This window comes from Mytilus californianus, unplaced genomic scaffold (genome assembly GCF_021869535.1).
Source record: "Mytilus californianus isolate M0D057914Y unplaced genomic scaffold, xbMytCali1.0.p SCAF_7, whole genome shotgun sequence".
Taxonomy (NCBI): Eukaryota; Metazoa; Mollusca; class Bivalvia; order Mytilida; family Mytilidae; genus Mytilus; species Mytilus californianus.
Window position 1 is genome coordinate 39,983,899 of NW_026262723.1, and position 12,066 is coordinate 39,995,964.

A 12,066-nucleotide genomic window follows, 5' to 3' on the forward strand; every position below is an offset into this window, starting at 1 on the left:
CAGTTTTCGAGAACATAGTGCATCTGTATTTAATTCATTTATATACAATTAGATAACTCATATCTATTATAAATTTTGTTCCTCAAAGTACCGGTCAGTGAAACATAAAACCAACAATGGTTAAGCTGGAAGTATTGCGATTATAGAGCATACTTAATGTGTTCCAAATAACGTTTGGTGCCATTTTTAAAAGGTACCGGAAAGGTATCCTTAAAATGACCCACTTTCCTGATAATGTGTTTTTTCTCATTGCAAATTACTCGATAATTACTGTGGTCAATCTTAAATTAATACAAGCAACGGTTTTGGATCATCGTGACATGTGATACATGCATATGAAGAGATACCTACACTACCCCACGAATCTGGTACACTTTCTCCATAAAATCATGTGGTCACCTATGTTTTCCCTCAAACTGTCTGTCTTAACGTGAACAAATGAGATTAAAATTGTTCTCTGTCTTCTACTTATTTTCAACTCCATTCAAAAAGGATAAATGGAAGAAAATAAATGGGTACATAGTCATGTTTATTATTTCAGTACAAATTTAATATTTATGCAATTTTTTTTAGAAAGGCATCCCATTTGATAACTCAATTATTGATTGATTGATTGATTGATTGGTTGATTGATTGATTCGATTGATTCGTTGATTGGTTGATTGATTGATTGATTGATTGATTGATTGATTGATTGGTTGAGTCGGACTGGCACAAAAAGTCTATATGGCGAACAAAAAACGGAAAAAACGTCAACACCAAAGTTTGCTTGAAAAACATCAACGCTCTTTGATTGTTTATGCATGTAAGAAAACAGTCAACTATACTTACGTACACAAATACAAAACTAAATATCAAATAACCATACTGATGTTTGTACTATGAAGCGGCGGACAAATCAATCGCGGCTAACATTAAACATGCTAAATGTCCAATAAGAGAATATTCCTATTGATATGTTACTGATTATGTTATTAAAGTTTCCTTGATTTTGTCCCAAAAGACAACATCGCCTTGTTCATCGTTAGGATATTCAATGTAAGATTGTTTTTGAACTAGTTCTAACATTACCAAAGGAAATTCACTTGGACGAATCTGTTCAAGAAACACGAGAAATAAAATATTTTGACCTCCTCTTGAATAAATGCTCTCCATTCTGGCCATATTAAATTCAAACATACAATAATACGAATCAAGAAAGGATCTTGTAATTATGCAAACAGTTTTTCTACTTTCGTGTATTGCATTAGTAATATTTTGTGTAATGTCTTCTCCCGGGAGGAAGTCTCTTTGATGAATGCATAAGTTAAGACTCTCCTTTCGTTCGAGGTTTGGAATAATGTTTTTAAATATGAAATCCCTTTCTTCGTCGGAATAGGAAATGAAAGCATCGAATGTATAGTGACCATTGTCTAGAATCGGCCTATATCGCTTGTATTTACTTCTGGTCATATGATATATGTATCGCAGTCTCCATCGATATCGATATGCTAATCCACCGATCAGAACAACACAGGCCAAAGATATGCCGGATGTTATACAGGCAATTAAAACAGTATATGATGCACATTCCTTTTCAAGCTGCAACACAGTTGGTCTAAATGGATATATCGTTATTTCAGAATCATTCATCCAATTACATCTGTATGTTTGTATGCCAATAAAGATACGATGATTTTCAAGCATCCACTGAATAAAAGGGAGCGTATTGCAATTACACTGTACGTTATTGTTGGAAAGATCAACTATGAGACCAGAACTTCTTACAATGTTTGAGATGGCTTTCATCGATTCTTTGGAGAACGCTTGTATATTGTTGTATGAAAGGTTTAATATTTCCAATGTTGGTAGTGTGGATATATCAAACGAGATGTCCGATAATATATTGTGACTAAGGTTTATCGCTTTAAGCTTCGGATGATCATGAAATATGGAAAAACTTAGGCGTTGAATTTCATTAAATGATAAATCTATATATTCAAGATGTTCTGTTTTATTCTTCGAATATCTATTTGAAGTAAGAAATTTACCAAGACCATTATTTTGTAATTTCAGTTGCATTAAATTTGGCATATCGAACTGAAATTTGTTCAAATTGCTGTATGATACATCTAAAATCTCGAGCGTTGGTGGTAGAGAATATTTCCCTATAACATTAACAAAACTGTTGTATCCCATTTGTAATTCTTTTATACCAGATTTTTTAAAATATTGAAAAAAATTCCATGGCAAACTAACTGCTTCTCTTAATGTATGAGTCATGACCAGTTTCTGAATCGGTGTAGATCGGAAATTTGCTACAATTGAAAATATATCATATATTTCGAAATTAATATGTGAAATATTAAGTACTTTCAACTGCTTTTGGTCTTGTAGACTGTGGCCAAAAACATCAATTATATCACACCAAGATATATCAATAAATTGTAAATTTATCATGTTCTCAAACGTTGCTGGAGACAAAATCACTAACTCACAGTAGCCTGTTCCAAATGATTTCAGATTAGTTAATTTGGAAAACCCATAATCTATATTTGGGCAATCTGGTGACTCATCAATATCTATTTCAATAATTTCCAGTTGTTTCAGGTTTGTGACGACATTTTTACAAGCCAAAAATCCGTTCCTATCGTTATACTTTGCATTCAAATGCTTTAATGACTTCAAAGGTGTAAAAACTCCTGAAGGAAATGATTTCCATTTTAATGATAAGTTGTTGTGTTCTAGTGTAAGCTTCTGTAAATTTGCAAGTCCAGTAAATGATCCAAGTTCCAATCGCTCCAGTTTATTCCATGATAAATCCAATTCTAGCAGGTGGAAAAGATTTTGAAAACTATCATTTGATAATAAAATTATCCGATTGTACCTAAGGTTCAGGACATTTACATTCGATGGCAGACTCGGGACAGATGTTGCATTGATATATGAACAGTTAACGTGTTGCAACCCCGCTTTAATAAAACAAAGACATCGTCTTTCAAACTGACACTGTATAGATGTCGTATTTTTGACAAATAGAGTAGTTATAGTTAATAGTATGAAGATAAATACTATGTTTATCATTATTTAATCGTAAATTTTTAATCTCAACCAGAACCAAAATAGCATTGAATTCTACAGAAATCTTTCCATGTTAGGCTACACAAATAGACGTTAAAACCAAATTGTTCAAACTTTACTGTAATATTGGTGGTCTGCATCTAACTGCAACATTGTCATGTTGTGGAATATAATCGCAAGGACAGTGGGTCTCCCTTGTGTCATTGGTATTCACTGTATTAACCTGTAAGTAAAAGGTATAGTATTGGTTATACAATTCTGGCGATGATAATTGCTATTACGGTGAAACTTTATACTATCATGGCCGTCATTCGGCATATGGACACATATGATATGATCGTGAAAGAATAAGTAATGGCTGGTAAGTATTGCAATTGTAGCGTGAAAGATCTTATCAATTGACACATTCAAAAGGCAGATTGATAAAAAAATCATTGATATACAGAATAAAAACAACATATTTTGTTTTTCATAAAATGAATGGTAGAATTAAGATTCGTTCTATACATTACTCTTTCCAAAGCCTTTCAAAAATTGTTACTCAGAAACGTATTCACAATGTTTGCAAAAGCGGAATATTTATATAAATTTAATATTTATGATTTTGAAAGAACGGGAACCCCTTTTAAATGATCTTGAAGATAATTGTGAGAGTTCTATCATAATCAGGTACTGGCTATTTGTTTTTGCAAATATTCTGAAAGGCGTTTTAATTATTTTATTATTGCGATTTTTATGATTAAAACTGGACTTCCATAATTTGTTTCTGTTTACTTTTGATGGGCAATAAGACTACGATTGTTAGCTGTCATTAAATCTAGTTCTCTGCTTTTTTGCGTTATCTTACATGCAACCTCATAAAAACACCAAACCAAGTTGGCAAACTATCTTACTTGCGAACCAACTTATTTGTTCTTATCAATTGACAGAATCAATGCGACTGAATATATTAACTATTGGTTCCTATATATCTTTGATAAGTATCCTTTCACTGCATCTATCTTGTTTTGTTATAGTCCGGGTTGCATGAAATGCAAACCTGGTTAAGGTTTGGTGAATGTCGGGTGTGTGGGCGGTGAGAGCATGTTATCTGTTTTGTGTTATGAACTCCTCTTAACGTTTTTGATAAAGATCCTGCAACTCTGAAATTGTTTGTATATATATATATTTAAAATGTGCACCACATCTTAAAGTTATAAAGGGCATAACTCTAGAACGGTAAGTGACTCACTGCCCAAATTCGAACTTTGTCCGTCAGTTTTGGTTCTTAGCATTGTGTTTGAGTTTGAAAACATTTGGATGAGTAAGGACATACGGAAGGGCGGGCGGTCAAGGGTAACACTTAAGGTAGCAATACACAGTTAGAAGTTTAGTTTCGCATTATGGCCATGGTGAATTTTTTAAATATGAAAGTTTTTGTACGATAAAATTGATTTTTAGATAGTTGAAGAATAATATAGCCTTCCAAGTGGGTTTATATGATCATTTAGATTGTTTTTAGCATGTTTTATAGGCCATTTTTCTGTTTGACAGTCCGTATTTTCCTATCCGCACCGCCCTAGATCTAGAAATTATTGTAGTGTTTTTCAACAAAGATTTGTTGCTCGATCTTTTCAATTCAATTTTATGGAAAAACAAGCAGAAATGCATATGATTTTTTTTTGGACCTCTTGACAGATATAGGTCTATGGTTTCAGGAAAGGTATCACTCTAATTGATTGAAATTTTCCTTTGGACCAAATTTTGAGACTTTTGTGACATGTTCACCCCCCTTTTTTGCAATATTTTGTAACAAATAAATGCAGATTGTTGCCATGGTTACACCAAAAAGAGATTATATTTCATCTTTTTAACTATTAAAAATGAAATCTATGGAAGATGCTCTTTCCAGAAATATACACATGCATAACACAAATAGTAAGCCTTATTTATTAGATAGGAAGGAAAAGAGGGTGGTTAAAAATTATGAGTGTCAATTTTAAGATTTTTTCCTAACTGTGTATTGCTACCTTATGGCATTTGACAAAATACAGAATTGCTTATTTTTAGACAAATTATACCACAAATCTATTGATATTTAGATTATAGATACAATTCTGAGGGAGAAACATCTTTTAGTATGACAATATATGTTAGTTTTGTTGTTTATTGTCCTTAGCAACCAATATAGACATTTCGACACAAAGACTTGGTTCGGTCATAAATTGATACTTTATTGGCTACCCCTAGGAAAAGAAAGAATGCGCGTTATGTAGAAACCTCAATAGGGAAAGCTTTATATTTTTTCATGCAAATAAATCAAATTTATTATTTTAGTAAGTATAAAGTTACAATTTAGCATGAACTAAGTCTAAATTTGTTCCCGCTGTTATAAATTAATTCAGTATTTGCTAAATTTTAACCAAGGCTTTGGTATGCTAATACACAACAAAATTGACATTCTAGAGCTTTAAAATAGCTTTAATTTGTAAAACTGGTCTACTGTTAAGATTAATTTAAGTTTTTAAACAAGAAAAGACAAGCACAGAAGGTATGGTTTTAGAAATTTGACTAAAAAAGTAGAATTTACACTTTGACATGGCATGTTTCTTCATATCTCTTTTTTGTTGCATTTCAGTGGCAACTGCTAACCTTCATAAAATATTCATTTCTGAACCAATTTTCAAAACTAGCAGGCCAATTTGCTCAGTTTAGCTAGAAGAACACAGATGAATTTTTTAAATATGAAAGTTTTTGTACGATAAAATTGATTTTTAGATAGTTGAAGAATAATATAGCCTTCCAAGTGGGTTTATATGATCATTTAGATTGTTTTTAGCATGTTTTGTAGGCCATTTTTCTGTTTGACAGTCCGTATTTTCCTTTCCCCACCACCCTGGATCTAGAAATTATTGTAGTGTTTTTCAACAAAGATTTGTTGCTCGATCTTTTCAATTCAATTTTATGGAAAAACAAGCAGAAATGCATATGATTTTTTTTTGACCTCTTGATAGATATAGGTCTATGGTTTCAGGAAGGGTATCACTCTAATTGATTGAAATTTTCCTTCGGACCAAATTTTGAGACTTTTGTGACATGTTCACCCCCCTTTTTTGCAATATTTTGTAACAAATAAATGCAGATTGTTGCCATGGTTACACCAAAAAGAGATTATATTTCACCTTTTTAACTATTAAAAATGAAATCTATGGAAGATGCTCTTTCCAGAAATATACACATGCATAACACAAATAGTAAGCCTTATTTATTAGATAGGAAGGAAAAGAGGGTGGTTAAAAATTATGAGTGTCAATGTTAATTTTTTTCCTAACTGTGTATTGCTACCTTAATGCCCTCGTTACTAACGGTGGTGGTATACAAATTTGCAATTTCTATTGAAAGTCCGTATTGTATTGAGAATGTAGTAATGTGTATATGTTTACAATACACCGTGCAAATCTAGTTTTGTCTTTCAATTCTAGGTGTAATACTTTGATGAATAAGTATACATACTATCGACCAGAACGGTCAACTATATAATAATATGTCTTCCGATTAGGGTCCGTATAAACTATTCATGATGTCGGAATTGACTAATATACTACACTGAGCTCGTAATTATTCAATTTTAATTTTAAAGTCAAAATATCAAATTTTAATAACTCATCAGACATGCCTGGCTCATGATTTGGTACCAAGACGCGCGTTTCGTCTACATAAGACTTATCAGTGACGCTCAAATCAAAACAGCTGTGGAAGGCCAAAACAAATCACAATTTAAAAAGCATTAAAAACGAAAATTCTTTAAAAGACACTACTTCATCTAGAAATAGGGATTATATTTTCATATTTCTCTTAATATCGGAAAGGTAAGCAGCCCTTCTAACATCCAGTTTGTCATATATGTAATAGATGAAAGGCCGAAAAAAATGATCTCACATTTGTGTTCGAAGGCGTCTGTCAAACTACAAGTTCACTATGCAAGTGCTTTCAATATAAAAATAAGGAAATGAGGTATTATTGACAATGAGACAACTATCCACCGAAGTTCAAATAAAGTGGATGTAAGCAATTGACCGTACCGCCTTCAACAATGAGAAAACCCCATACCGTATAGTCGGCTATAAAAAGCCCCGACATGAAAAATATGAAACAGTTCAATTGAGAAAACTAACGGCCTAATTTATAACAAAACAATTTATGAAAAACAAATATGACAGACATAAACCAACGACAACCACTGAATTACAGGCTCCTGACTTGGGACATGCACATAAAGAATGTGGCAGGGTTAAACATGTGTGTGAGCGCTCAACACTCCCCCTAACCTAGGACAGTGGTTAACAGCACAACATAAGAACAAACTATAAAAGGCAGTTGAAAAAGGCTTAACTCACCAGATCGATAAATAGCAGAAAAATTTTAAACATAAACACAGACCGTACGTGGCAGGGTATTTATCCATCCCTCATCCCTAACAACAAAAAGAACACTAAGTACAGATCTGATAGTACTCGCAATTACTGACAACTAGGTCAAAGCCAATCACAAGTAATAAAAAATCATGTATCTTAGACTAAAATATGAGCCACCCTTTTGTCAGAATTTTTTTTTACCTTTACTTTTAAATTAAATGGCACTTGCTGCTTTTTTATTTGATTTTTTTATAAAACTTGGTCAAACAATTATATATATCAAGGAGCAATTGGACTCATAAGTCAGAGTGTAAGAGAATTGCAAAATCACCATGGTTAATGGAAATAAGGGAAAAATCAGCAGCGGTCTCCACACAGGCACACGTCCAGTTGCAGGACCTTTACATGTACGATTGCGGTGATAAGTCAAACTATATAAAACATGAGGCTCTCAAGATATAAAAAAGAAGATGTGGTATGATTTCCGATGAGACAACTCTCCACAAGAGACCAAATGACACAGAAATTAACAACTATAGGTCACCGTACGGCCTTCAACAATGATCAAAGCCCATACCACACAGTCAGCTATAAAAGGCCCCGAAATGACAATGTAAAACATCAAACGAGAAAACTAACGCCCTGATTTAGGTACAAAAAATGAACGAAAAACAAATATGTAACACATAAACAAACGACAACCACTGAATTACAGGCTCCTGACTTGGGACAGGCACATAGATACAGAATATGGCGGGGTTAAACATGTTAGCGGGATCCCAACCCTCCCCTAACCTGGGACAGTGGTGTAACAGTACAACATAAGAACGAACTAAAATAATCAGTTGAAAGAGGCTTAACTCATCAGATGGATAAAAATACAAATAATACAAATACAAGTGGACGTGGCCGGGTACTTGTACATCCAAACAACAAAAAGAGACTAAGTACAGATCTGAGAGTACTCCCAGTTACTGACAGCTAGTTCAAAGCCACTAACAACTTATAAAAAATATAATTTCTAAGACTAAATTATCAATCCGTACACATCCAACATCCAATGGATTTAGTGTAAAGACGTCATAAACAGTCAGAGAAAAACATGACATTGTGCAATGCCAAGATACAGGTATCGACAGATTGTAGATCCATGAATGTGTATATGTATATAACAATAATATTTAGTTTGCTTTTAATTTACTGATAACAAAACAATATTAGTACCAATAAAAACAATATTTAATGATCTAATTACAGTGTTGCATTGGTAACCTTTTAGAATGTTTATTTAAAGGATCGATAAGTTTACCAGGATCGTTTCTAAATTTCCGGGCACGGTAAACAATATTGCCGTAAAAACGATTTGGCTGATAATTTCAGGGCAGGTAGACCTTGACCTAATGAATACTTTAACTACTTGTCTGATTTGCTCTAAATGTTTTAGTTTTTGAGATATAAGTCAAAAGCTGCATTTTACCCTATGTTCTATTTTTAGCCATGGCGGCCATGTTTTCTGAGGAAACAGAAAATAAAACATAAACTTTATTCTAGATAACCTAAGAATCATTCAGCTAAAGTTTGGTTTAATTTGGTTCTGTAGTTTCAGAGGAGAAGATTTTTTAAAGTTAGAAAACATGATAAACAAATTATGAAAATTGTCCTTATGAACATTTTTACCCCCATGTCAGATTTGCTCTAAATGCTTTACTTTTTGAGATATAAACCAAAAAATGCATATTACCCCTATGTTCTATTTTAAGCCATGGCGGCCATGTTTTTGACGAAACAGAAAATAAAACACAATTTTATTCTGGATACCCTAAGGATCATTCAGCTTAAATTTGGTTATAATTAGTTCAGTAGTTTCAGAGGAGAAGATGTTTGAATTATTTTACACCGGACGGACGACGACGACGACGGACGACGACGGACGCCAAGTGATGGCAAAAGCTCACATTTCCTTGGGAAATATATTGTTTGTCAATTATTTGAACTATAATAATTTCCTAATGAATTGAATAAATGTGATATATAACTAAGAATAAGTTAGAATAACTTGCCTTTGGTTTGTATTAAACATCTGTTGATGAGCTCATAGACAAAATTACTTTGGTCAAGGATTTATAACTCTAAATATACATCTTTTGTGAAATTTACATTACTTCCTTCATAAATACAATGCGTGTCTGAAATTACGTCGGTTTATTTGTTTTCAAGGTTTTTTTTCAATACCTGTAGGGGAAATGTTTGGTTCCTTGTATAGAAAAACTTACTAAATTTAAATAACAATAAAAAGGGAAATATTTACAAACTGTTAATTCATATATATGATTTGCATAAGATGAAATCCTTTACTGTGATTGGTTACAAGCGCCTCCAGTAGTGATTTTTTTCTGCAAGTATCTTTTTCATGGATATTGCTTGTCACAGTCACCTGGTCGTTAGAATAATACTGACACATAACATTTAAACATAATTACAACCGAATTAACTGCCAAATTCTTGTTCAGGGATTTGACCCAAATTCTTTTATGTTATTTATAACCTACTAAAACCTATATCCGAATTACAAAAAAGTCCAAACGATACAATTAAAAAAGCATGGACTTTTTATAATGTATCAGCAATTCTTGCGAATTTTAGACTAAACTCCATCTAATTATCAATCAATTAAAATGACCTCCTAAGATTATCGATGAGCATATAAAAACATAAAAATAAATATAAACATACAAGCACGTGCAATCGTATGATGACAAATATTATAGGTCTGTTTGATTTCATATTAAACTAAATATAGTTGTTTAGCGCTAGAGATCTAAAGTACAAAGCTGAAGATGTAACGTCCAGTGCTGCAGATATCAAGTCCAGCTCTGCAGATATAAAGTCAAGCACTAGCTAGGCTTTATATTTGCAACGCTGGTGTATATATCTTCAGCGCTGGACTTTATATCTCAAAAGCTTATCTTTAAATCTTCTGTGATTGACTTTAGATCTACGACGCTTGCATTTAGATCTCCGGTGCTGGACTTAACATCTCCAGCGCTTGACTTATCTCCAGTGCTTAACTTTGAAAAACCACTGACAACTCTTTATCTGCATGAGTCAACAGTTATATTACAACCGATTAAAAGTTGAGGTTATTCATTTGATTGGTGAAAGGAAATGGATTGAACTTTTTGGAAACCAAGAATCTATCTTGCTTCTTATTTTAGACTGCTCAAATGTCATTGAAAACTTTAGTACCAAACAAATAACAGACATTACAAAACTATCTAATGCATTATGTCATCAGCTGTATATTAAGAGATTAAAATTGTTGAAAGGACTCAGAAAAACATCCGCAGTTATTCGGGGGACAAGAGCGTCCAATGTGTAGTATATCTTAGTGATCAGTTACTTTAAAACATATATATTATTTGTCTGAATATATATTTGTAAATCTACAGTGATGGAGGTGATAGCAAGGTAGTCTCCTCTTTTTATTCTATAAACTTTACTTATGGTGGCGAGACCAGTTTTAAAATTTAAAGAATAGTATTTATCAAATTTGGAAATGTGTGTGTGAAACTTGTGTCGTGTATACATGTACATAATATCTCTGAGAGGACGTATGGAGAACTTGTAAATAGTGTATTATACTTTTACTGATACAAGACATTTCTTTGTGTTCCTTATTAAACGGAATGTTATACAGGAGAGAGGGACGAAAGATACCAGAGGGACAGTCAAACTCATAGATCGAAAACAAACTGACAACGCCATGGCCAAAAAAATAAAGACAAATAGACAAATAATAGTACAGATGACATAACATAGAAAACTAAAGACTAAGCAACACGAACCCCACCAAAAACTGGGGGTGATCTCGGAAGGGTAAGCAGATCCTGCTCCACATGTGGCACCCGTCGTGTTGCTTATGTTATTACAAATCCGGTAAATAGTCTAATTCGGTAGGTCACATTCGTGAAAAGGGAAGGGTAATGTAGTTACGACATAAGGAACATATCAATTATCATCTGTGAAACGGCTATTCCATAACGGTCAACCAACTCGTGATGGCGTCCGTAAAATTTACGAAGGGATGATTTCAACTTCACCATTTGGAACTCTTGGTTTAATAGCTTCCTTGTGAGCAGTAATCCTCTATCAAGGAAATCATGATAGGAAATTCAAGTCCGGGAATATCGTATCAATTGGGAAATATATACTCCGTATGCAGGCGCTGCTGGAATGTTGCTACATAGAAATGGAAAGTTCACAATTGGGAAGCTGAAATCATCTCTTTTGTCGTAAAGTTTTGTTTTCAACCGACCCTCATTGTCAATTTCTAGATGTAAGTCAAGATAAGAGACAGACTTAACTGTACTCTGTAGTATCCTTTATCTCTAGTTCGATGGGATAGATTCGTTCAACATAGTCACCAAATTTTGTATCTATATAGATCTACAGACATAAGAAGAAGAAGAACAAGGCTCCGTAGCTTTTTGGAATCTCAATATATTAGAGTTAGTTATACGTCCTTGTCAAAACACTCGTCTGAAACCTACAGTGGATATTAATTATGTATACATAGAGTAACGAAAATATTTTATTTCAGTAGTGAGTTACG

General features: G+C 33.1%; 1 protein-coding gene across 1 annotated transcript; it reads right to left on the reverse strand.

Annotated features, from left to right (window-relative positions):
- Positions 1 to 646: 646 nt before the first annotated feature.
- Positions 647 to 3,279, reverse strand: LOC127708060 (toll-like receptor 4). The gene has a single exon (XM_052212853.1). The coding sequence runs from the start codon at positions 3,061 to 3,063 to the stop codon at positions 967 to 969; it is 2,097 nt and encodes a 698-aa protein (XP_052068813.1). The 5' UTR covers positions 3,064 to 3,279; the 3' UTR covers positions 647 to 966.
- Positions 3,280 to 12,066: the final 8,787 nt, after the last annotated feature.

Excerpts from the sequence above, each read along its gene's own strand:
- LOC127708060 (XM_052212853.1), bottom strand. The coding sequence starts at position 3,063 with ATGATAAACATAGTATTTATCTTCATACTATTAACTATAACTACTCTA.